The sequence below is a fragment of the Salvelinus fontinalis genome, chromosome 24, assembly GCF_029448725.1.
Source record: "Salvelinus fontinalis isolate EN_2023a chromosome 24, ASM2944872v1, whole genome shotgun sequence".
Taxonomy (NCBI): Eukaryota; Metazoa; Chordata; class Actinopteri; order Salmoniformes; family Salmonidae; genus Salvelinus; species Salvelinus fontinalis.
This window is the reverse complement of record NC_074688.1, coordinates 13096522-13124026: the sequence shown is the minus strand read 5'-3', so window position 1 is coordinate 13124026 and position 27505 is coordinate 13096522. Positions and strand designations below refer to the sequence as shown.

The 27505-nt window shown below is 44.1% G+C and overlaps 2 protein-coding genes across 2 annotated transcripts in view; both read right to left on the bottom strand.

The window, feature by feature from the left end:
• Positions 1 to 564: 564 nt before the first annotated feature.
• Positions 565 to 9730, bottom strand: LOC129821949 (delta-like protein C). The gene is made up of 9 exons (XM_055879721.1): positions 9418 to 9730; positions 9082 to 9321; positions 8450 to 8510; positions 7960 to 8217; positions 7085 to 7446; positions 6754 to 6970; positions 2414 to 3116; positions 1998 to 2118; positions 565 to 1877 (listed from the first exon to the last, which is right to left on the bottom strand). The coding sequence occupies exons 1-9, from the start codon at positions 9466 to 9468 to the stop codon at positions 1872 to 1874; spliced, it is 2019 nt and encodes a 672-aa protein (XP_055735696.1). The 5' UTR covers positions 9469 to 9730; the 3' UTR covers positions 565 to 1871.
• Positions 9731 to 16443: 6713 nt separating this feature from the next.
• LOC129821950 (mitochondrial import inner membrane translocase subunit TIM50-like) overlaps positions 16444 to 27505 on the bottom strand; it is a 35077-nt gene continuing 24015 nt past the window's right edge. The window contains exons 5-11 of the mRNA XM_055879722.1: positions 26784 to 26842; positions 25784 to 25903; positions 23734 to 23838; positions 22522 to 22620; positions 17866 to 18022; positions 17677 to 17783; positions 16444 to 17442 (exon numbers count right to left, since the gene is read on the bottom strand). Coding sequence (XP_055735697.1) covers positions 17344 to 17442; positions 17677 to 17783; positions 17866 to 18022; positions 22522 to 22620; positions 23734 to 23838; positions 25784 to 25903; positions 26784 to 26842 — 746 coding nt within the window. The 3' untranslated portion in view covers positions 16444 to 17343. The remainder of the gene's footprint in view (positions 17443 to 17676; positions 17784 to 17865; positions 18023 to 22521; positions 22621 to 23733; positions 23839 to 25783; positions 25904 to 26783; positions 26843 to 27505) is intronic.

Below are 27505 nucleotides of genomic sequence, written 5' to 3'. Positions count from 1 at the left end.
TTATTGCTTGAGTAAAATACAGAAAATATAACAGATTTCAGAATTGATGTTAGAAATCTGATCCCATGAGCGGTCAGCAGATGTGTGCACACGACGCTAGGAGCAGTGGTGCAGAGGATGCTGATTTGTTAACATACGCTTCTCCTTTAATCTATTTTGCACAATACAGGGTCTCACCCAAAAGGGGGGGAGTGATAAAGAATTAGCATATATATACACACAGGCATCAGGGAGATGGATTAGAGCTGGTCTTTAGAGCCAGATAATGTATGCTGTGGGAACTATGCCAAAGGCTTTAGAGATATCGATCTCTCTCCCTTTTCTAGATGGCACATTAATCCCTGGATGATGCATCTCCAAACAGCACCGCAGCCGCCTCCTAGGCAACAATCTGCTAGCTAGTGCCATCCATGTGATTCCCATTCTATGGGAGGCCAACATCCCTGCTATCTAGGCGGGTTCAGCGGGCCCAGCAACAAAAGTAATGGGTCCCATCTACTTACCATAAACATCAAGCTAGCAGCCCAAAGCCCCCAAACCCCAGTGGAAGACAACACACATGAATGTTTTTTCTGATTTATTATGAAAAAATATATATTTTTGACTTTGTGACAATAAGCACATAACATATATACAATTCTCTTCATAAATACAAATGATGTACAAACAAATTAAATAGAAATAATATTTCATGGTTATGTACACATTGCATTTTTAAATTAATGAGGACAATAATACAAATATTAAAAAATATATCTATTTGGTTTCAAATGAAAAAGAACAACCCCTCTTTGGAGTCCTTCATTCTGCAAAAAGGAAATAGTTTTTTCAAGATCCAGCACTGTCGGTTAAAACGATATGATATTTTGTCATCGGGGAAGCAGTCTTTATGCACAATACACTTCATTCAAGTCAAGGGAATGTCATAAAGCACTTGGTGTTTGACAAGATGGAAGTTGTATATTGAAAGGCATTGAGAAAATAAAACTGTACAAATGTACTACGACTTTCAACCGGTTCAAATAAGACTTTCTAGTGTGTTTTTAAAAATTGAGTATCAAACAAGCACAACAACAAAAAATGTCAGTGTGTAAGATCAGTACCATTTTTCCTTAAGTCATAACATCATTTAAAGATCAGGCACTTGATAAGATTGAGTTCCCTAAGTATATATGTAATGCTCTGAAAGATTGGGCACATTGGTGATTCATTTCCAAACAGAAAGGGAGTCCGGTTTAGGGACCAGAAGGTCTAGATATGTCATCCGTCCACTCCAGACTCCAATATCTATAGCCAACTGTCCATCTAAGCTTTCAGTAAAGCTTCATCTTCAGTTCTTTGACAGCTAGAACATTGTTTCCCTTCTTTGACAGAAAACAAAACAGAAAAGAGGCCACGAAAATGTCCTTGCTGTTACTTTCGATTCTCAAGTGGATTGTAGTAGCATCTTATTCATGGATTGTAAAAAGGTCCCTCTCGATTATTTGAGATGTCGTTTTCTTTTCGATAAGGCATCAGGAGAGTAAAAAGTCCTGCTTCTCTGTAATTGGTGAATCCTTGGCCCTCTTCCGAGGAAAGTTTTTTTTTTTGTTCATTTTTAAATGGAAAGCAAATCATATTTAAAAATGTTGTGCAAATGATGGCAGAACATACATTCTAGTCTCCAGCCCCCACTTTTCACGTATTGTATCCAAACATTGTCAATGTTGTGAAAAAGTTCATTTTGAATGAGCAGCATGAATAAATATTAAATAATACATGTTGATTTCATATATCCTCTTCAATTCTTTTGAATTGCCTTTGAAAGACTGTAAACATGTTCAGGCAAAGCCCTTGTTGGTCAAGGTACTCCTGGTGTCAGAATACTGTTGTTAAACCTAAGGTGGGAAAAGGATGAGGAAGAGAGTTTACCAATCAAATCTTGAAAAAGTGATTTGACAATAACTTCCTTCATAAACTCTTAATAATAACCTGTTTGAATGGGTGGAGCTGCTTACCTCAGTAGCAAAGACACACGGTTCAGCTTGCTGTTCAGTCTGGATGATGAAGACTGGGTGGTACAAGCCTTCTTTAGGGAAGCTCATTGGTGGAACCATTATGCTGCCTTCTGATTTGTTCCTGTTGAAAAGAGAGAGAGGGAGGGAAAATAGGTAATGTTTGGTTCCACAGGCGCAATGGAATCATACAACAGAAACTGTGATCTCCAATACAAAGTTGAGGGTTAAAGAAAATCTGATAAAGCCTGAGCACTACATAGTGAGAGATCAAGTTGTAACATGTCTGCTAATAGAAAGCCCCGATGCTAGGGTACGCTAGGAAGTACAAGCATTCCATCCAACTTATACTGGTGACCCCACACACACACACTGCTTCATTGGCACAATACCATTTGAGTTTGGCAAGGCATACCTACCGGTCAAATTTGTTCTTCGCATGACAGTCTTCCTCTTTGGCCATGTTGTAGTCAACCATCTTCTGCTTGTAAGCCGCCTTGTCTCCATGTTTGTCTGTGGGGGCCGAGGTCAGCGCTTTATCCTTATTGGACACCTTGTAATGGCCGCCGGGGATGAGGAAGGCTTCCTTCTCTCGGAGGCTGGACGGGGGGTTGGAACCACCTATGGGCTGGTTGTTGAAAGTCTCCAGGTTGTTACGAAGAGAAGACGCCATGGCCTTCCGCCCATGCCTCATCTGGCTTAGGACCACGATGACAGCACACACCACCAGGGTGAGGGTTACCAGGCCCAGGGCGAAGGAGACAACCAAGGCTGCAGGCAAACCGTCTGCCTTGGGCTTGGCAGTGGGTTTGAGGCTGAACTCGCAACGGGATCCCATGAAGCCGGCCGGGCACTGACACACGGGTCCGGTGAAGTGGGTGTAGCAGGTGCCTCCATTCTGGCAGGGGAAGACGGAGCATGCATCGGCACGGATGCTGCAGTCCTTGCTGGTGAAGCCCAGGGTGCAGGTGCAGGTAAAGTCGTTGATGCCGTCCACGCAGGTACCAGCGTTGCGGCAGGGGTTGCGGGCGCAGTCATCGTTGTTGATCTTGCAGCGCGGCCCAGTGAAGCCAGGATGACAACGGCACATCAGACTGTGACCCAGATCCAGGCACTGGCCACCTGTTGGACAGACGAGGGGTTCAAATCACTGCACACTCAACATGTTTATCAAAACTTGAAGTGCAGGTATGAGTGTCAAAGCTTCTTGTGGAAGGCAAACATACAGTAACAGGCAAAAGTTTGGACACACTTACTAATTCAAGGACTTTTCTTTATTTTTACTATTTTCTACATTGTAGAATAATAGTGAAGACATCAAAACTACGAAATAACACATATGGAAGTTAGTAACCAAGTAGTAACCAAAAAAGTGTTAAACAAATCAAAATATATTTGAGATTTTAGATTCTTGAAAGTAGCCACCCTTTGCACACTCTTGGCATTCTTTCAACCAGCTTCATGAGTTAGTCACCTGGAATGCATTTCAATTAACAGGTGTGCCTTCATTAGTGGAATTTATTTCCTTCTTAATGCGTTTGAGCCAATCAGTTGTGTTAAGACAAGGTATGGGTGGTATACAGAAGATAGCCCTATTTGGTTAAAGACCAAGTCCATTTTATGGCAAGAGCAGCTCAAATAAGCAAATACAAACAACAGTCCATCATTACTTTAAGAAATGAAGGTCAGTCAATCTGGAACATTTCAAGAACTGTGAAGAAAGTTTCAAGTGCAGTCGCAAAAGCCATCATGGAGGAGGAGGTGTGATGGTGCTTCGCTGGTGACACTGATTTATTTTTAATTCAAGGCACACTTAACCAGCATGGCTACCACAGCATTCTGCAGTGATACTCCATCCCATCTGGTTTGCGCTTAGTGGGACTATCATTTGTTTTCAACAGGACAATGACCCACCACACCTCCAGGCTGTGTAAGGGCTATTTTACCAAGACGTAGCGTGATGGAGTGCTGCAACAGATTACCTGGCCTCCACAAATCACCCGACCTCAACCCAATTGAGATGGTTTGGTATGAGTTGGACCGCAGAGTGAAGGAAAAGCAGCCAACAAGTGCTCAGCATATGTGGGAACTCCTTCAAGACTGTTGGAAAAGCATTACAGGTGAAGCTGGTTGAGAGAATGCCAAGAGTGTGCAAAGCTGTCATCGAGGCAAAGGGTAACTATTTGAAGAATCTCAAATATAAAATATATTTTGATTTGTTTAACACTTTTTTGGTGACTAATTCCATATGTGTCATTTCATAATCTTCACAATGTAGAAAATTGTAAAAATAAAGAAAAATCCTAGAATGAGTAGGTGTGTCCAAACTTTTGACTGGAATAGAACTGAATATTTGTTTCCCATACCAACAGGAATTTAGCCGATTACAGATAAGCTTGTGCTCATTCACACATTAAGTACAGCTACAGTGTAGCTAATGAGGACCCAGGGGGGGACATAATACCCCACAACATTCTAAGACTAGTTTTTTCCCACCTCATAATGACAGCTTTATCTCACCCCTTATATCAGTCTGAGCCAATCGTCTTTTGTACCGTGCCTGTCCTGCATTTTTAACATTTTAGGCGCGGACTGGATGCATGTCAAAACAAAACTGAGTTTATGGGCAAAGAGGAAAACATCATTGGTTTTTGTAAAGGTTGCCTGCCAAAGAATGTGTCTGCAACACGGTCGGTTGAGTTTTGTTGTCAGACGGACAGATAAGAGTTTGTGAGCGGCTCCATCACAGTGGCGATTTTAGCATGTAAATCTTGGTGGGGGGAAAAAATATACTTTTGTGGGATGCATGCCAGCAAAGCCAACACAACACTAAACAATACATTAATTGCACTATAACAGTGACAAACGGTTTCCACAAACTGTTAGGGCCTACATAAATCTGTCCCCCAACACCTTACCACTGCTACATCTGGCTATCAGCGGAGCCTTGTCCGGCAGCAAAACAATTAATTCGGCCTAATTTACTGCCTTTTAAAAAAACATAGCTGATATGTCAGACTTGCTTAAACAAAATGGGGTTTCTACTGACAACTAAGATCTACAAACTATGGCATAAGGGGTCCACGAGCGACTTAGAGGCAATCTTATCAATTAAGACATTAAATAGCAAGGACGGACGTAGTCAATATAACTATTTGTTCAGTACTTTTGAAATGTACAGCGACAGAATTCAGAACATGAGCCGTTCTTACAGTGTTCTCCCTGTACACCAAGTCAGAACCGTAGGATAAATAAAGGGGGCCTAATAAACAGAATGAAAGCTCTTACAATATTCAATGAATACATTTCTCAAAACTCAAAAACAGGTTATAGGCTACATGTGCACCACCAAGTCAGAACAGTTGGTGAAATTAAGCTGAATATAGACAAAATTAGGGTGAGGCACATGGGATACTGACATCTTACTACACAACATACACTAAATATTACTTTCTTAGCTACAGTATTCATATCTCCCTGGCATATTACATAATTTATGTAGCAGCATAAAATACATTTTTTGACTCACCTTGTTGTGCTGAGCTCTCTTGAACAGGAAGGTGGCGTGGCGGTCCTTCATGGGCAAATTTTGTCATCAAACTTTGTCATCAAAGTCTGGCATTCTCTGAATTTATGGTGCTTTCAAGACAACTGGGAACTCGGAGGGAGAAAAGGTTGAATCATGATGACGTCAGTGATCTTCAGGTCGTAGCTCTAGAAAGAGGCCAGAGCTCCAACTTTACAATTCCGAGATGGATGAAAGTTAAATACGTATTTTCCCAGTCGTAGCTCGTTTTTCCCCCTGAGTTCCCAGTTGACTTGAACTCACTAAAGTCAGATTTTGCTGTTCCGAGTTTACAATTGTTTTGAGCGCGGCAGAAATCATGCTTCATTGACAGCATGGCCAATGTTGAATGTTTATCATTTTAAACTAGGAAAAGAGACCCTTAATCTTAGACTTGGGACCACACAGCCACTCCACTAAATAGCAGGCTAATGATCGCTTTGCAATGCTTGCAGTTAGCCACTGATTCCTTCGATTTCCAACTTTTTGTGTAATATATGTCCAATAGTCAATTCTCTTAATTATTTATCTTCATATGACAATGATCAAAAAGGATTTGCCAGTAGATTGTCAATTTGATTCATGATGATGACTGCTAGCTAAGATGTTGAAAATATGATGTTGACATGATCAGTCCAATCAAAGCTACTGTAGATACGTGATTTTAGGTAATTTTATATTTGGCAAATTACCTTGAGCCTTCTTGGATGGGCACTTCTAATATAACTCTATAGCAGCAACCAAGGGGCTTGAATTTTCTAGCTCGACCCTTAGAGTTGGCTGTGACGTAGTGTCCCAATGAGTGACAGAAAACTGAGCCAATCACGGCGCAACGATCCGTATTTTCTGCTGGCTTTCCCCACCACCACAGAAAGCATAGAGCTAGGCTGAAACACCTGCATTTTGTAGCTGCCTTATTCAAGAAAACAAAAAAAGAGAGCATGTTTGAAATGCGGCTTTATTAACGCTATGGTATATATATTTCTTACATTGTTTGCAAGCTGGTATGTGACACGTATTAATGCCAAAATAACATGCAAAACAGGAAAGCTATTTTTTTTGCTCAAAATGTGGGGCTCAAAATAGCACCACATGCCCTGAATGACGGTTCGCCAGTGCTCCATCATAACAATCAGAAGTCCTGGTAGGTTTCCCTCACCCAGTCTGTGGTTGTGCTGTTGGGGGAATTCTTACCGTTAGCACAGGGGCCATTGCTGCAGCGGTCAATCTTCTTCTCGCAGTTGGAGCCCATGTAGCCGGCAGGACAGCGGCAGGTATAACCACCGGTCACCTGCTGCATGCAGGTGCCACCGTTGAAGCAGGGTCCGTCGGCACAGGTCATCGCACTGATCTCACAGTTCTTCCCGTAGAAGCCTTGGGGGCATGTGCAGGTGTAGTCATTCTCCAGATCCTGGAAGTATATATATGTTAGCGTTTCATAGAGGACAATTAAAGACTTTGACTGTGAGTAGTAGCTTTTAATCCTGAGAGATAAATAGAATGCAGCAGTTATGGCAGAACTTACATCGCAGCTGCCTCCATTCTTGCAGGGGTTGCTGTCACACTCGTTGGTTTCGATCTCACAATTGTTGCCACTGAAGCCCGGTCTGCATGTACAGGTGTAGCTGCCCTGGCCTGTGTTGGTGCAAGGAGCATCGTTCGTGCAGGGCTTGTGGTTGGTGCAGTAGTTGAGGTCCTGGTTGCAGAACAGTCCTCCCCAGCCCTCTTTACAGTTGCACTGCCACGGCTGGCCGCAGGTGCCATGCAAGCAGCCAGGATAGCGGACGCACTCGTCACAGAGGGGTCCCTGCCACCCGAGGCGGCACTTGCATTCGCCTGGGGCCTCACAATAACCGTGCTTCTCCTTACAGCCAGACGAGCAGATGGCTTTGGAGATAGAGAGAAAATTAGAATGAGTGTGCCCCTTTCGGATCACAAAACAATCCCCCTTCACTGGGCTCAGACACATCAAGTATTTGTTAAGTACTAAACTACGCAGCTGGTACACACACACAAAAGGAACACATGCCATATTTTTTCATGCAAGGGAGCGCACATTAAGTTCCGACGCGTGTCCCTGTTAAACCATAAACTCAGCTCCATTGTTGGCCGAACAAAAGATAGAACTAACTCTATATTTGAATCGACAGGTTACTTTTTTTTTTAACCAGAAGATGTCGTTGAAATGTCCGAATTAACTATTTCAAGAATTGAAATTACACGCGCTGCGCACATGCAGCACAAATCAGTGGCGCAAAACAGTAATTTCTGAGATGAAAAAAGAAAGCATTTATGGCAATATATACACACACACCAGTATATTAATCTGAATAACAGCCGGTAAAAAATAATAGGAATTGGCCTCATTTAAAAAACGTTGTAGTCCTTCTGTACACTTACATTCTGAGCAATATTCTCCTTTCCAACCTGACAAGCACATTCTGGCGCCCGCGGCATCACAAGTGTAGTGTCCGAATGGGTCGTCACGGGGACGGCAGTAGTCTGAGCAGCTGTCACCGTGGTAGTGTTCATCACAGACAACGTGGTAAGAATAACGAAGTTCACTTTGCTCTTCAAAATGCACATCCTGTAACCAATCCTCGCCAATGTCTAGTCTTCTACGGGTGGCCAAGCGGCTGATCAAGTTATTCTGGTTTTCTATTAAAGAGAGAGAGACACTAAGCAGATTAAAAATAAAATGCATTCCTAAAATCCAATCTTGTGAGGTAATAGCTTTAAAATATATATATGTCTAATTAAATGTTACCGCATTTTTATAAATATGTAAAACGTGTTTTATAACTCAAACGCTTGTGCTGGGAATCACTATTAGAGGAACATCAAGTCACTTTCCACGGCCTAGAGGGAGTGGGCACTGAAGGCTACCTACCTGTGGACTGTCCGTCGGAGGACTCTGCGTTCCAGGCTTCAACAATAAGCGAGAATGTACCCTTTAATCCACACAGGAAAAATATATACTTTGTCAAAAAGCTGTAAGAGGCGAGATTATATAAAGTGAAAAACTCTTCATGAAAAGCGTCATGACATTACCCAATCTATGAAATGTACCACCTGGCATTAACCATTAAAAGGCCCAGTGCAGTGATTTCCTGTGTTTTAAATATATTTCCATACCATGCTGGAATAATACAGTGAAATTCTGAAAATGATGATAATGCCCTTTTAGTGTAAGAGGTAAAGACTGCCTGAAATATCAGCCTGTTTTGGTGAGATTGAGTTTTGGCCTGCCTGGTGACATCACCAGGTGCTAAATTAGTTAATAGACAAATAAGAGTGTTCCCTACTCCCAGTCAGTCCTAGTACAATTCTCACTTGCGAAATTGCTCTTCATACTAAGAAGCTAGTTTGATTTCTTTTTTACAATTTATTTGAAAACAATCACAGTAAGGTACTTAATTGTTACCAGGAAATGATTTGATAGTGAGAAAAACGGCTGCATTGGACCTTTAATTTCCAATCAGCTCTATGGTATATTGAGTATTTGTACTGTAGACTACTCACCGGCCACTTGAAATGGAAAGGTACTCTGATGGGTGCGCTACTGGAGATGGTGCTCTGGTCAGCACTGAAGATCTCGGTCAGTCCCATGCCATATGTGCAGGGGGGCTCAGATGAGATGACATCTTGGGAATGTTTAAGACAGACTCGGAAGAATATCTGGCAGTCCCTAGACCGTTTGCAGACACTTCGGGTACTACTGAAGGAGTGTACTTTCAACTCAAACACACCGGACGACTCGACCTACAAGAAAGATTAAGTACATATTATTGGGTAAAAAGCGCAATTGCACAGGTTACCAACACGTAACATAACTATGAATATTGCATGTGTACTCACCAGTTGCGTTGATGTCAACGCCAAAAAACATGTGAATAACAAATGAGCCATTGCGGGAAGTGTCTCTTCTTCTGCTATGAAAGTATAGGAGACAGCGCCAGATATCCAATAGAGGAAAAATGTCTTGTATCCCAAAACAAGCAGGGGGAAAAAATCACGTGCGAAATAGAGCGCGCTAGATGTGAGATTTGTGGTCTTCAGACAATACTTAATAGAAATTGAGGTCACAACGAAAATAAAATCCTTTTGCTCCGCGGAGCAGTTGCACTCTGGACTTCTTTCTACCTTTAGTTACGTGTAGTGGAGCGTGCGCCAGGGATTTTATACCGCCTTCCAGGATCAGAGTGGGGAGGGTGCGGGCGCGCAGGAGGGGGAGTGTGTCAAAGGCTGTGCAGACTTGGTTGCAATTTGGGGACTGTTTACGATGTGCTTTGTCACCAAATTGGATAGGGTAATATAACGCACTGCAAACCCATTTACATTTATGGCTCTGTGGATGCTTCAGCCACAAAGCTGAATGGAAATGTGAAGAAATAGGCTATAGGCCTATCCCCGGTGAAAGAACTGCGCACATTGATTGCGAAGAGAGCGAACCTAAACTCGTGTGATTGAAAAAAAACAGACAGTTTGATCAGACATTAATTTCAATATCTAGTCAATTAAAAGGACTGGATACATGCAATGTTGAATACACTTTACCGATGGGGAAATGTAGGTTTGCTGTGTAAGCATGATAGGGTCAAAATTTGATTGGCCCCAGAATTGTAATTGATCTGACGCGTGTCCTCATGCCGGCAAACTTTGGAAGGAGATCTTTTATTGTGCCATCGAAAGATTCGGAGGTGTAGCACTGGAGGAGGAGGGTCATGACTACAGCTGGCTATGCAACCCACCTTCTGCTTCCATAGGCTGGCTACACTACGTCTTCGCTGCGTAATAATCAGGTAATGAGCACCCAATGTCAGAAGGGCAACGTGAATCATTTCCATAGGTAGGCACTGTCTAAATAGCAATGTTTTTGACTGGACATATGAGGTAGCCATCCTACACAACAGCACAGCTAATGAAAGGACCGATGCAAATCAGCCATATATCATGCTGCTCGGGTCCAGGCAGAGTAAGTAGCCTACAATCATGAAAGGTGGACCAATCAATTCCACTTTTGTTTAATTACAATGTAGGCCTATAAAGACTGATACAATTAGGCCTACGCGCATGCATGCAGGCAGGAGATGAGCATGATTTCAGCCAATATGAATGAACCCTGTCCAACATTAGGTCAGTACAGGTGCAGCAAAGCTGGGACCGACAGACTGAAAAACAGCTTCTATCTCAAGGCCATCAGACGGTTAAATAGTCAACACCAGCCTGCCCCTGCCCAGTACCCTGTCCTGAAATGTAGTCATTGTCACTAGACGGCTATCCCCCGATTACTCGACCTTGCACCTTAGGGTAGCAGCCTCTATGTACATAGTCATGGAACACTGGTCCCTTTAAATAATGTTTACATACTGTTTTACCCACTTCACTGTATATACTATATACTCGTCAAGTCCTATCATATTGAACTATTGCTGTGCTTACGCTATTCCTTCATATATACTACATATTCTAACCATATACTGTCCATACACCCCCCCCCCCCTCGTCTCGGAGCTCTACGGAGAATTCCTTCAACCTCATGGCTTGGTTTTTGTTCTGACATGCACTGTCAACTGTGGGACCTCATATAGACAGGTTTGTGCCTTTCCAAATAATTTCCAATCAATTGAAATACACCACAGGTGGACTCCAATCGAGTTGTAAAAACATCAAGGATGATCAATGGAAACAGGATGCACCCGAGCTCAATTTCAATTCTCATAGCAAAGGGTCTGAAAATAAGGTATTTGTTTTAATTTATGTGCCACATTTTCTAAAAAACAGTTTTTGCTTTGTTATTGTGGGGTATTGTGTGTAGATTGATGAGGAATAAAATGTACTCAATCAATTTTAGAATAAGGCTGTAACTTAAATGTGGAAAAAGTCAAAGGGTCTGAATACATTCCTAATGCACTGTACATATATATTGTATGTGACCAATAAAATGTGATTTGATTTCAACTCCACATAGCAGGTAGGCCTATATAATCTGTGCTATACCGTTTTTGGTAGGCATATTTTTTTTAAACTATGAAAGTCAGTTAAGAACAAATTCTTGTTTTCAATGACGACCTAGGAACACTGCCTTGCTCAGGGGCAGAACGACAGATGTTTACCTTGTCAACTCGGGGATTCGATTTTGCAACGCTCTTGTCCAACGCTCTAACCACTAGGCTACCCCCGCCCCTATCTGTTTATGTATCTGTAATGGTGCCGATGGCCCTCGAGTGGCTTCCAGTCAAGTGGAGTGCTCTCTGTGATAACATGAACAGTTGCCCAGTCAGTCGTTCATTCCAAACCTCTGAATGCCGGCTATTGCAATGGAATAACTAACTAAATAAATCAGACGAGGGGAGTGTAGTTTAATAACATTAGCGTAGCACATTTCCATATTCATGCAGTATTAAAATGATAATTTAAATGCGTAATTAAAAACGTAAAAGAACAAGAACCATAAATGCCATACAACAGCGATATTATCTGTAGCCTACAATCTAATGCTTCAATGGGGCGCGTGTGTCAGTAGACTGGGTGTGCTTGCTGTTGCGGGGTTCTACAGGGACAATGGGCAGATTTGCAAACTGTTGCTCATCCTTTGCGCTCATCTATTGTAATTCTAATGAGGGCAGCGCGTGCCTCCGCTGGCCCTGACTATCCCTGGCACGCTTCGGCTGAAGCGCGTCACAGAAAAACAGGGCACAGATAATTATCCGGACCGGGTGCTTTCGCGGAATGAGTTCCAACTCGGGACAAAAGACTGGATAAATAAATATGAACTGTTCTCCGTAACCAATAAAAGTTGCCATCATGCGCATCCACAACTGGACGGAACGCATCCTTTGTATGGGATTGATTTAACCAAAACAACAATGCAAGTTGCGCGGTTTTAATACCACAGCATGTTGTGGTATGACACTTGATAGGATATGAATAGCAACAATTACCTTTTTTAATTAGGTCCAAGGCACTAAGCCTTCTATCCATTACCACATTGAAGTCAGTGAAAGCAGATAATTGCCTGAAACAATGACAAAATATGTAACATCCAATGAACATTTTGTTTTGCGCATTTAAAGTCAGAAACATTTCGAAAAATTCTTGACTGTAAAGGCACTTCACTTCTAAACAAAGTAGCCTATTGCTGACCCAGATTCACACACAGAGGCAAAAAAAGGTTGATCAAAGCGGAATGAAGGCGGGATCTTCATTGAATAGCAATGGGGGTGGATATTCATTTCCTGATTCAGCTTTGTTCAAGTTTTTTTTGCCGCTAGTCTCTGATCTGTGACTGACTGACTATAGGCTGTTCGAGTTTGTGCAGATTGAAAATGTGCCAGTCTGAACGGCATGATGCGCTGTTCCAAATTGTCACATTTTTATTTATTTAACCTTTATTTAACTAGGCAAGTCACTTAAGAACAAACTCGTATTTACAATGACGGCCTAAGAACAGTGGGTTAACTGCCTTGTTCAGGTGCAGAACGACAGGATACCTGCCCTCAAATGAGGGGTTGTAAGGTCATGAAAAGTCATGGAAATAAGTTTCATAATTGTTGTTAATTCATGAAATTCATAATTGATTGGTCATATTTAAAAATATGATCAATCAATTAAAAACCTACGTAATCAGCCATTATTGAAATGACCCTTCAAAATCAAATAAAACCTTATTCAGTGCAGGTGAGCGGTTGCCCGAAGAGAGTGAGCACGACATTTCAGCAGCAGGTATAAAATAATGACAGCCAGACGAACTAGATCACCAATTCGAAACATAACTAGCGAGAACTTGTAGCAGTTAACTATAGCGAATTAAACATTGCTTTCGTTGTTGCTTTCCCACCGGCACTGTAGAGCCTAAATAAATCTGCATCGTTGGAAAGCTGGGAATGCCCATATTAAAACAGTAGCCATGTAATTGCGACAACGTTAAACGTATTCTAATAGCCTAATTGACAAATAACTTGCCGTGCATAGATCTTCCACGAAACATGAGTATTTGAGCCTTAAACATGTCAAGTGAGAAACCTTCCTTTGAAGTAGCCTACCTTATCCATTTGATCCGAGTTATTGAATTATTTAATAAAGACAAAGTATTTGGTTGTAATGTTGAAGAAGCCAAGCCTGCACACCCAGAAGCTCTGCAGATGGAGGGTTGGCCACATGTGACTATAACAGTGCATTTCTATGTGGGGGGATAAGTGCCTTGATCAAGGGAACAACGGCAGGAGGGGGTAGGTCTACACGGGATCAGACACAGCAGCTTTCCAGTGTCAGTAATGCTTACTTTTTCCATGTAGGCTATAATAATAAGTCATGGAAATTTGGTTAAACGCCATGGAGAAGTCCTGGAAAATGTGTATAAATCGTTAACAAAGAATAAATCAGGAAGTCTCTATAGCATAACGTCATTTGTGAATTTCGGTGAACAAATGGACCAACTTAGAAAATGATAGATCCTGCACTTCTTCCATCCCAAGTACTATGCAAATGAATATCAGAGACAATTGTTAGGCCTAAGGGAAAAGAATGCTAAAACAAGTCGAACAGATGACACGATCTAATACGTGCAAAATTGTAATGCCTGTGTTTGCAGATGCAGATATTCGACAGGACATGACACAGCAGGCGTTTAACAAGTATTTAGCATGCGTAATGTCCATGGAAATAGCTCGTCGGAGTTGTGATATTTTTTTTAATTAAAAATATTTGGTTGATTTGCATCTAAAAGGTTGTGCCATTTCTTCACCCCTTATGGAACAGCTTTGGGCAAATGTTCAAATGGTGTAGGAATCATCTCTTTTGCCGTGGCGTGGCGTGTGTCTCACCAGTGGTGCTTAAACTGGGAGGAGAAAAAGGGGGAACAACCAGGAGCGGAAAGACGCGCTGCGAGAACATTTGGAGAGGTGTTACTCGGTGGCAGAAGGCATAGGGCGCCTATAAATGTGAATTTGCACATTCTGCAGAGGTGTCAAGTGCAACACCATGAGCCTGAGACAGGCCGATGCCCAGGCTTTCTGTCGCGTGCACGTTCATTTATAGCAGTTTATGGTGACACTATGTCGGTTGTTAGGTCGCACCTTTCCACGAGCAGATTTTGCTTGGTTCAAATGAAAATGGCACATTGCCCTTTGCAGGCCACATCGGTAGGCCTACTCATTTCTGACCCCAACTTGTCCTAGCCTACTCAAACTATGCTGGTAATGAAAATTACCTCATTAAAGCAGACAGAAAAAAATAAAAAATAAACAACTTTTGTCCAGATCTCTGTAAATTACCTGGACCAGTGCATTATTGTCACTTCAAATAAAATAGTATGTCACATGCTCCGTAAACAACAGAAACCTATGTCACTATATAGTCACTTGAGTGGTAGTACTACTTTAACCAAAAGGAAAAGGTAATTCAATTAAAAAAATGACAATCGATTTTCGTTTTCTTCCAACCCAGTATGCCTACTGCTGATAATTGCACTAATTAAGATATGCAGATTAAATCAACAATTCGTCAAAATAAACTAAATAACCATTGTATTAAAAGAAAGATTAACTCCCACTCATTTTCCCAAGAAATCCCGTGGCCATTTGTATTTTGGCACGTGTGCATCTGTCTAGGTACTTGAGGTGGTGGTAAACCAAAAAGCCTCGACACCCCACAACTTGCATGTATTTGTGAATTGAGCCATCACATGCTCCCTTCACACCTTTCTCTCAAACGGTGGCATTATCTAGTTGTATTTCAATTGACGTTACAAAGTCACGCGTTTCTGTAAAGAAAGTCTATTCAAACTAATTATTGCGACCGCTGGGGGATTTCCTCTCGATGAATTTTCAATTAAATGGCCCACTCCATGCGCAATACTATTTTACAATAATAGGCTACAAAGATGCATTGATAATACAATACACGTGGTCAAATAAACCCATTTTCTCCTAGTTTGTGCAAAATCAAAACAGGGACTTCAGGCTTAGTGACTTCAAATGAATGTCCAATCCCTAAAACAAATAGAATTGTTAAAGCAAGGATTTAAAATATAATCATTATCTAATTGAGAATTAAAGAATTTTAGACACCTTATAACCTAACCAATATCCCTCAGAGGATGAGGCACATTGATGACCCTAAACCCTAATATTTGTGTTGGAGATCAGCTGCCTTAAACTACAAATTCCATAGTGCCAAATACTGAAGAGGCTCAGTGTTTGTCAGTTATTAATCGTCACAATACTTAATTACAATCTTATTTGTCATTTACTAAAGTCCTACTTGAGATGCTCTGGCACATGGCCATTGACTACCTCCAGCCCATTGTCTAAACCAAAACTGTAAATAGGAGTTGGTGGAGGCACACTCAGTCAGGCTTATGGCTGAAAAACAGTCGATGTTGTGGAGAAGTATCCTACCAATTTACCAGAGCCATATATCTGTATTGAAATGGGCTGCAAACATTTCCATTTCCTCTTCCACAAAAAAGTCAGATTGGAAATGTCTTCTACCAGTTGTTAATGTATTAAATCTCAGATTTAGATTATATCTGCCAATGTAACAGGCGTCTGTGTGCTGCTAACAGTTGAGTTTCCTCCACTGTCCAACTGCCCCAAACAGGGCTCGAACCAGTGATCCTCTGGTTCGAAACACACGTGACTTCCCTCCTTGATAACATGTAAACCGATTGAGCCATACAAAAAGTTACCTCTTGGATGGCTGACAACATTTCACCAATGTTTTATTTCAGCACATGAAACCAAGACTTTACATGTTGCATTCATATTTTTGTTCAGTATAGATACCAGGGTATTTAGAGGAGATTCAACATGTTGCCATGAAAACACCAGATTGATGCTAGTTCACATTACATGTTTGTGCCAAATCACACAAGATGCTAGATTTAAGAGTTTATACATTTTTTATTTATTTGGGACTTTGTGAATGGTTCACAAATTGAATCTCACAGAACATTCAACAAGCACATGTTAAGACATCAGGATCCACTTCTCACTTGGTATGCGCGCCACCAGCCCAATTTCACATGGCTTGCCTTGGCTTGATTAGCTGAAAATGTCTCTCCCACTCATTCCTACAGCTCAAGCTCCAGCCTCTGTTGCACACAGTCTCGTTGGCGTCAACAGCACCGGTCCAAGCAAGGACTTCTTGTTGGTGGAGATAAGCTTAGAGTCTCAGAGTGCAACAGGTTTAATAATATTCATATCCTAAACCCTGACCAGCTTAGTCTTAGATATACATTAAAAAAAAAACAAGGAAACTGTTTCACAAAGCTGATCAAACTTCATCATTCCGGAGCACCAGATCCAAGTGCATGGAGATGCAGATAAGAGCACTGTTCTCTGGTCAGTTCCCAGTATGACCGGCCGGTGGGCAGTAGAAGTGGACGAACTAATGTGGACTGAAACGGTTTAATCAATAATGTCTGTAACCACTCAGCACCATTTTGTATACGTCAGTGCCAACAGCGGACCAACGGAAGCAGATGTGGGCATGCGCTGCCTACACCCGAGCATCTGCGATCCAGGAAGTGACTTTGCTGATGACAGAGGTACCAGAATGTTCTTTTGGACCCTTGCTCCTTTCCAGCTCACACCCCCCTCCCCCCGACATGATTGTGACAGTCAAAAGTTCAGCTGATTGGATGGTCTCTCCTTGTCTCCTCCCCCACACGTCGAGAGACGCCCGCCACCCACCCCGCCGAGTGACTGCAGCCCGCCATCCTTTTGGCCGGACACTGTGGAGGGGTGGGCTGCGATTGGTGGGTGCGAGAGAGAGGGCCACTCACTGTGGTTTGGAGCGCCAGAACCGTCCGGCGATGGAGCCCAAGGAGATGCCCTGCTTCTTCGGCTGGGCCAGCTCAGCCAACCTCTGCTCCTCCTCCTGTCCCCACACAAACCAGTATCTACAGTTACATCAGTATCTAACGGACTATAGCTCAAAAGCTCTCACAAAACAGATGGATAAAGGGCATCAAGCCATCAACAGTGAAAATATTTTTCCTACAGAAAATTTAATGTTTCTTGAGAATGAGGACACTTCTCTTGGTTGGTAATGTTAGTGTATTTGTTAGTTGTCATCCATTGCTCCTGAACATGGGGTTTGTTTGGACTGTACCTGTGCCAACTGTGCTTGTCTGCGTTTGAAGGCCTCTATGGGGTCATCTTCCAGTGCGTAGTTCTCCAGCACAGAACGCACGTCATCCACTCCACTGAGAGCAATGGCTGCCGGAGAAAAACACGAGTGAATAGCGTGTCTGGGAAGGAACAGGTTGGTCGACACTCACGCAATTGCACACACACTTACTCTTGAGGAAATGAGCTAGGTCGTAGAGTGTTCGGTCTTCTGAGTTGCCGTCCCACTTCGTCAGAGCCATGCCGTTGAAAGGCTGCAGGCTGAAGGCTTCCCTCTTACAGTCCACCACTATCACCTTGGAGGTATCCCGGTTCAGACACGACACGTCCTACAGGGAAGGGTGGAAGAGTTGAGTTGAGTTACAAGACTCTCTGAAGAGGAATTCATCTAAAGAAAGTTGAGTTAAAAATGAAATCTATCCCATTCATTGTTTAAAAAGGTAATTGTGACAATCGAAGAAATACACAAAATGCCTTGCAATCATCTTAGATCCTCAACAAATGTAATGTTTGCATATATACACACACACACACGTAGAGGGGAGAACACACACTTTCTCCTGGCCTGCCCCGTGCATTGAGTCTCAGTGGTGGGCCTGGGGAGCAGATGGAGAGGGACGCCGAGTTCTCCTTATCACTGTCATCTGGATCCCCCAGATGACAGTGATAATGAAATAGTGATATAGTGATAGTGATATATATAGTGATAATGAAATAGATTCTCACCCATCTGAAACACAATACCCCATAATGACAAAGTAAAAACATGTTTAGACATTTTTGCAAATGCCTTGATAATGAAATACAGAAATCGAATTTACAGAAGTGTTCACACCCCTTTGCTACGATACTCCAAATTGAGAAACAAAAAAAATGCTATTGTTTGTACACGATTTAGAATGAAACACACCGGTCTATATAAAGTCCCACAGTTGACAGTGCATGTCAGAGCAGAAACTATACCATGAAGTCCAAGGAACTGTCTGTAGATCTGAGAGAGAGAATTGCGATGACTCATACATCTGGGGAAGGGTATAAAATAAGTTCTAGTGACAAAAGTTTCCAAGAGCACAGTGGTCTCCATCATTGAAAAAAAATAAAAAAAAATGGATCTACCCAGACCTCTGCCTAGAGCTGGCCGTCCAACCAAACTGAGCAACCGGGCAAGAAGGACCTTGGTCAGGGAGGTGACCAAGAACCCAATGACTACTCTGACAGAACTAGAGTCCATTGGCTAAGATGGAAGGACAAGTCTCTTCACCAATCTGGGAGAGTGACTAGACGGAAGTCAATCCTGAGAAAAAGCCACACAACATACCTGAAGTTTGCAAAAAAGGAACGTGAAAGAAAAGCTCATAAGGCAAAAGACTATGGTCTGATGAGACAAAAATGCACAGCTTATCACCCAACTAACACCATCCCTACTGTGAAGCATGGTGGCGGCAGCATCCTGATGTGGGGATTATTTTCAGCAGCAGGTACTGGGAGACTGGTAAGGATAGCGGGAACAATGAACGGAGACAAATACAGGCAAATTCTTGATGAGGACCTGCTTCAGAGTGCAAACAACCTTAGACAGGGGTGAAGATTTGTTCCAACAGGACAATGACTCCAGGCACACAGCCAAAGTAACGCTGGAATGGCTTTAGAACAAGAATGTGAAAGTCCTTGAGTGGCCCAGACTTGAATCCCATTAAAAATCTGTGGAAAGACTTGATTGATGTTCACAGCCATTCCCCATCTACCTTTACAGAGCTTGAGAAAATCCCCAAAGCTGATAGACATACCCAAGACGACTGAAAGCTGTGATCGCTGTCAATAAGTGCGTCTTCAAATTATTGACTCAGGGTTGTGAATATTTGGTAACACTTAAAACCTAATGTCATAACATGTTATGACACGGTCACAGCCATGTCATAATTAAGCAATAAGGCCAGAGGGGGTGTGGTATATGGTCAATATACCGCAACGCAGAGTGCCTGGATACAGCCTTTAGCCGTGGTATATTGGTCATATACTACCAACCTCCAAGGTGCCTTATTGCTATTATAAATTCGTTATCAACGTAATTAGAGCAGTACAAATAAAATGTGTCATACCCGTGGTATACGGTCTGATATACCACAGCTGTCAGCCAATCAGCATTCTTGGCTCAAACCCCCCAGTTTATAATAGCTGACATAACACGATCATGACACATATTTAGACCTGTTGTGACATATTGCGTTATTTTATAGCTGGAAACTTATGTAGGTGTTATAAAATCAGCCATTAATTAACTTATGTCAGACATGCACCTACCCAAATACTCTGTTGCTGATGACTGGGAAGATAGCCAGAGCATATTTCAGGAGCAGGACCAGACACCATCTTTTTGACTGATAAGGCCATGTATGTGATAGGCCTATCTGGCTTATATGATTATGATGGCGATAATGCTTCTTGACAGTGTCATAAAGTGCATTTTCTTAGTCCAAGTAAAGTGACGCAGGACGGCCTTATTAATGCTTCTTCACAGTGTCAGTGTATTTACTAAGTTAATTAAAATATGATGGGAAAAAAAATGACTTAAGAATTCAGTACTACAACAAAATTATTTTACAAATGAAAGGAAACTTCTTGGCAGGGGGAAAAACACATGCAACGGTGCTAGGCGCCACCACATGCAACGGTGCTAGGCGCCACCACATGCAACGGTGCTAGGCGCCACCACATGCAACGGTGCTAGGCGCCACCACATGCAACGGTGCTAGGCGCCACCACATGCAACGGTGCTAGGCGCCACCACATGCAACGGTGCTAGGCGCCACCACATGCAACGGTGCTAGGCGTCAAGTGAAGTGCTAATGAATACTTATGTAAATTAGATATCTGTATTCCATTTTCAATAAATATCTAAAAACATGTTGTTTTCACTTTGTCATTATGGGCTATTGTGTGTAGAATTCATTTTGAATTCAGGCTGTAAAACAACATTCGGAATAAGTCAAGGGGTAAGAACACTTTCTAAAGGCACAGTAGGGCTCCGGTTTCACAAGGCAGCAGTGCTCCTCACAAAGCAACAGGCTGCGAGCCGGAGTAGGAATGTGTCCAACCCACACACCCCCTCTCATAGGGTTACACACACAAGTTTGGTGAGCAGGTAAACAAACAGTGTACTAGTATGACTACTTAAATCTGACACTCCCATGGAGAATGAAACAACTTCAACTGAAAAAAAACAAAAATAAAACTGATCTCTGAAACGCAAATTTGGTGGAGCAGTCGAGCACTCAGTCTTGTTCAACTCCATCCAGTCGGTCCACCTGTGACAGAAGGTCGTGCACTAACTGCCCTATGTCTTCGGGGGGGGGGGGGGGGGGGGGGTCTAAACTAGGCCACATCTCACCCTTCAAAAGTTGGACTTGTCATCAACATCAATGGCTGATTCTACCACAGCCTGGTTCTAATTACAGTTAATTAGACAGACGATAACGTGTCGTCGTCAGATAGGCCCGATCATTTTATTGACACCTCGCATCTGTGGCTCCACATTGTTAAAAACTTTTTTTGGGGGGGGGAAAAACACCATCGAAATTCACCATTGGACAGACGCCTGTGGTCTCGGGGGACTCGGCTCTCTATTCAGACCTCCCTTTCTCTCGCTCCCTCACTCCCTTTCTGCCTCGAAGTTGCTTTTCAGAGGGCCAGATGGAAGGCGAGGGAGGGGAGACAGAGGAGGGGAGGGGGGGGTGAAGAGAGAGAGACAGAGATGGGCAGAAAGTCACCAACGGTAGGGGAGGAGGACAGGAGACACGTGAATTCAGGCGAGTACACAGGAGAGGAAGATAATGTATGTAACGTTAGACTCAGGATGACTAATCACCAAATAAACACATTCAAGTTCTGTATAGCAGGAGGTAGCAGGTTACCCTCATCAACTATTCATGTTTCCCGATGAATATGAGTTTTAGTAGTGAGTGATTAACATGGAAAGAACTGACCTCCATGAATAATACACGGCTATGCATCTTTACATCGAAGGTATACCTATACACCGCTACGTAGGGACCATAACCACACATTTACTACCAGGCCAATTTAGTTTCCCATGCATTACAAAAGCACTCCATTGAAACATGGTGATGTAGGCTAGGCATGTTAGTTACAGTCAGCTCTGATACAGCTTGTAATATACAGCCATTTAAAGATGCCAGGCGACATGATTAAAGCAACAGTATCCACCTTATAAAGTATTGCCTTAGAGGTTCTCTCGGATGACAATTTAGTTTAGCAAAGTTAACACTATTGTACTTCAGCCATGCATGGAGACGGACTCCGGCTGTTGGAGAGAGGGGGGCATAAGGTTAATGAGGCCCAGAAAGGGGGGGGGGGTCCTCTGCCCCCCTATTGTCAGGGGCAGAGGACGAGAGAAAGAGAGATGTAGTTGGAGCATAGGAAAATCAATGCGGAGCAGAAGGCGGCTATGGAGCGGAGACACGGGGGGGGCATTGTGCCGACCGGGTCACAGTGGATAGGGGCGCACCGGGGGTTCTGGGCTGGGGGGCTTGGCCCAGGAGGAGCGGGGTTGAAAAGGAGCACACTAACATCTGAGTCTTAAACTCAACTCATGTCTTAGAAAACAACAGACAGACAGGTATATCCAAAATAAAGCAAACCAAATACAACATTGACAAACAGGGCATTTGTCTGAACAATTTGATGCCTTTATACACCAACATGACATGTCTGTTTTAAATTCAGAAACATGGAGGTCATTCAATTCACGGAATGCTGTGTTATTGGAGGCTTACGCATTGTACATAAAACAACAGTACACACTGTTTACCTTGACGTGATGTCCCTCCATGTAACGCGTGGCGTCCCTGAAGAGGCGGTACATGACAAAGCCCTGGGGGTCAATGCTGTCAATCAGAGGGTACGCCGTCTGGTGAGAGAGAACCCGCATTACATCACAACGTCACACAGCATTGACATGCTAGATGCTTCTGCATATGCATGACGGCCGTCGGTTACATGGCTAGAGTTGGGCTGAGGATAGGGACAGACCTAGGATTGTGTCGTCAGGTTCTAGTTCCCTGGCTGCTGCTCATAATACAAAATAAAAATCGCACTTCAAAATGTAAAGTAACAGCTTCTCATAGAATTACATGGCTTAGTCAGCACTACCGCAGTGGGCAGGTGCAATATGAAGCCCAGGAAACCTTGATGGGTTAATGATCCATACTCCGTAGGGAAATCTGCAGCTAGCGGAGGTACAGACGAGGCTTCAGTTTTAACTTGGCACAGTCACTGCTGCAGGCCACAACACAGTCCCTAAACAAGGAGCCAATTAGACCCTGAGCGGAGCATGGCTCATTTGCATATACATGTTGGCATAAATAAAAAGGGGAATTTGCAGCCCAAAAGGCATACCGTTCTGTGCCCGCCTGTTGGCCAAGACGTAAGTAATTAGGACAAACAGGGGCGAGGCATATTGGTACCAAAACAACAAAACAGTCAAACGCAACAACACTAGGCATGTTGTTTGAGATCAAGAATTGTCAACAGTGCTAGTTTGGAGTGACAAAACACATTTTTGTTTTCGGGGGTGGGTCATTGTCCATTAGAACAAAAGGTCTACAGGGGAATCAAGGAGGTGACAGGTGCAGTGTGCGTTCACAAACGAGCTAAGCCACACCAGGCGGTAAGAGCAGCCCTGATTGGCTGTGGCAGAGCGAGGCTGCGGCAGGTGACTGTTAGGTAAGTGAGGCAGGCAGGTCTGTGCCTTAACCTATCCAAAATGCTTCACGTGGCATGTGACTTATTTCAGCAGTTAATGTGTTATGTAGCAACACCTATAGAATTGCAATGTTGATTGCCACAAGAGGGACAAAAAGATGGGTGGGGATTTATGGGAAATTCTCTCTCAAAGAAGAGCATTCGTAAACATAGAACTGCAAAGTTTTACTTGAAACCATCACGGTACAATAATGGCGTGACAAGATCTTGTAAGTCATCATTGGCCCATGCCAGAACAGCGTTCAGTCATGTCACTCACCATGCCTGTTTCAGCAGTGAAGATGACTATCTCGTAGAGAGGGGCTAGCTGCTGGAACAGGTAGTCGATGCCTGGCCTCTTCTTGAAGCGCCAGCCTGTAGCCAGCTGTGGGGAGGACCGGAGAACAAACCAGTTTACCTCACATGCTTAAAGACAAACTACTCCCAAAAGCAATGGGATACATTCTTTATGGATAGAACACTCACTGAAAGCTATCCACAAAAATAGTCAGTGAATAATCCATTTCAAATCATCAGTTATGTTAGAGTGTTACATTTAGGGTAACATTTGTATTTTTTTGACAGCCACTATCCAATCCACATTAATGCACACAACCAGTGAATGATTCATTAGTCTGTCATGTTATAAAGTGGTATATTTACAGGCATACATTTAGCTTTTTTGACAGCCTAAACGGAGCATGGCAGATGAAGCCTTTGGACGACCTCCTGGGTGCAGGCCTGTGTTAACACAAAAAGTCACTTGTCTTTTCTTCATAAATCAAAGGCTCTGCGTGCAGGGCCGCCAAGCGGCTGTCTGCTGAGAGCAGGTGTCGGGTTACGGCCGCGCCCCACCTGTCTGGCACTCGTAGGGGGAGCGGGCATGGAGACCACTCAGGTAAGGGGGAGTTGGGAGGGTCTCAGGTAGAGGGCCAGGTGGTGTTAGAATAAGGGTTGGGACAGGCTCTGAGGGGGCCAGGTGGAGGGTGGTGTTAGAGTAAGGGTTGGGACAGGCTCTGAGGGGGCCAGGTGGAGGGTGGTGTTAGAATAAGGGTTGGGACAGGCTCTGAGGGGGCCAGGTGGAGGGTGCTGTTAGAATAAGGGTTGGGACAGGCTCTGAGGGGGCCAGGTGGAGGGTGGTGTTAGAGTAAGGGTTGGGACAGGCTCTGAGGGGGCCAGGTGGAGGGTGGTGTTAGAATAAGGGTTGGGACAGGCTCTGAGGGGGCCAGGTGGAGGGTGCTGTTAGAATAAGGGTTGGGACAGGCTCTGAGGGGGCCAGGTGGAGGGTGCTGTTAGAATAAGGGTTGGGACAGGCTCTGAGGGGGCCAGGTGGAGGGTGGTGTTAGAATAAGGGTTGGGACAGGCTCTGAGGGGGCCAGGTGGAGGGTGGTGTTAGAGTAAGGGTTGGGACAGGCTCTGAGGGGGCCAGGTGGAGGGTGGTGTTAGAATAAGGGTTGGGACAGGCTCTGAGGGGGCCAGGTGGAGGGTGCTGTTAGAATAAGGGTTGGGACAGGCTCTGAGGGGGCCAGGTGGAGGGTGGTGTTAGAGTAAGGGTTGGGACAGGCTCTGAGGGGGCCAGGTGGAGGGTGCTGTTAGAATAAGGGTTGGGACAGGCTCTGAGGGGGCCAGGTGGAGGGTGCTGTTAGAATAAGGGTTGGGACAGGCTCTGAGGGGGCCAGGTGGAGGGTGCTGTTAGAATAAGGGTTGGGACAGGCTCTGAGGGGGCCAGGTGGAGGGTGCTGTTAGAATAAGGGTTGGGACAGGCTCTGAGGGGGCCAGGTGGAGGGTGGTGTTAGAATAAGGGTTGGGACAGGCTCTGAGGGGGCCAGGTGGAGGGTGGTGTTAGAGTAAGGGTTGGGACAGGCTCTGAGGGGGCCAGGTGGAGGGTGGTGTTAGAGTAAGGGTTGGGACAGGCTCTGAGAGGGCCAGGTGGAGGGTGGTGTTAGAGTAAGGGTTGTGACAGGCTCTGAGAGGGCCAGGTGGAAGCCACAGGTAATGGGTGAGAGGAAGGGGGGTCTTTACAGATAGTGGAGGTAGACAGGTGGTGGGCCCCCACCAACCAGATGGCCACCCGCCACACACAGAGGAACGGGGGGGGGGGGGGGGGGGGGGGCCTTGAGGTAAAAGCCAAAGTAAACAAATAAAAACAAGTCTACTTATGAATTATAAAATGTACCATCCAACCCCAGGCATGAAACGATATTTTTTTCTTTTCTTGTTGTGTTCAAGGCTGTACCGAGAGAAGGCATCCAGGTCACCCAGCCAGGGCCTGATACCAGGAGGTAAGGTGGTGGGTGAGGTGTGTTGGGGAGGAAAGGGGTGGTACGTACCGACCACTCGGGGTGCAGCAGGACGTCTGTGAGCTCTAGGACCAGGGTGTAGGGAGGCTGGTAGTAGGGCTCCCTCAGGGGGTCAGGAAGCAGCTTGGGGCTCGTGGGCTCAATGATCATCTGGGGGCACATAGACATGACATCACACAACTATACAATAACAATGCTGTGGTGGGAAGAGGAAGTGGCACATCAGATCTGTGGGTCAATTGACAACAGCCAAGCTCCACTTAAAAAAAGTATGCAATTTGTTTTTTTGTGGTGAACGAGGCCTATCCCTTTAACACTTCAGATCATTCATAACATGTTTTTCCTCTCCCGGCTCACCGTAGTAAAATTGGAGGAGATTGTATTTGGCTGCTTACGTGGGAATGCAGGAGCATTAGAGCTTCCATAGTTTGTTTGCTGGCCTCATCACCGCAAACCCCATAAAGCCATAATCCTGTAAGAACCAGCTGCAAGAGGGAAATGGGACGCATGGAAGAGAGAACTGACATGTTCAGGAGACCCGAGGCCAGGGAGGACGAGGGAGGGAGGTGTGTTGTCGAGATGCAGGGAGGAAAGGGTGCGCGCATGTACATACACACGAAGGAGACAGGGCGTCGTTCACGCTCCATTGAAGAGATCAAAGACCTACAAGGGGATGGATTTTGGTGTGTATGTGTGGAGGGGGTCTAACGAAACAGCAGCAGCTGCAGGCTAATGCAGAGGCGCCTTCCTGCTCGAAGCGGTGTGGCTGCACCTGCCTCTGCTTCAGTAAAGACAGACAGATGAGGCCTAACATGGCTCCCAGTCTCACCAAGTATAAATATCCAAAACCAGAGGTTAACCCAGAAGTTTAGTGGACAAGGACCTTCTATTCTACCTCCCTGAACCAAACACCACAGGCCTCGGAGGAAAAGGCTGACTAGAGTGGAACAATCCATTGATCAGGCTACATTGAACAGTGGTAGTGTCAGAAACCGTTTCTTCTGTTTTGTGTTTATTTATCGTCACCCACCTGTCTGTAGTCTTGGAAGTACTTGAACGTCCTTCTCAACTGCTGGATAACCGGGGCGTCTGTTAGAGATAAAACGAGAGGAAATGTCAGCTATAAACATTGTGGAGTGAGCATCATTTCTCAACACACCATACTCGAGACGGAACACTTAACCCAAGGGGAGTTTTGGTCCATGTACACTATTATTTTGACTATTTTCTACATTGTAGAATAATAGTGAAGACATCCAAACTATGAAATAACATATGGAATCATGTAGTAACCCAAAACACATTTAAAACAAATCAAAATATATTTTATTTTTGAGATTCTTCAAAGCAGCCACCTTTTGCCTTGACGACAGCTTGGCATTTCTCAACCAGCTTCATGAGGTATGCTTTTCCAACAGTCTTGAAAATGTTCTCACATATGCTGAGCACTTGTTGGCTGCTTTTCCTTCACTCTGCAGTCCAACTAATCCCAAGCCATCTCAATTGGGTTGAGGTCAGGTGATTGTGGAGCCCAGGTCATCTGATGCAGCGCTAAATCACTCTCCTTGGTAAAATAGCCCTTACACAGACTGGAGGTGTGTTGGGTCATTGTCCTGATAGGATGGCGTATTGGTGCAGAATGCTGTGGTAGCCATGCTGGTTAAGTGTGCCTAGAATTCTAAATAAATCACCTATAGTGTCACCAGCAAAGCACCCCCACACCATCACACCTCCATGCGTCACGGTGGGAAA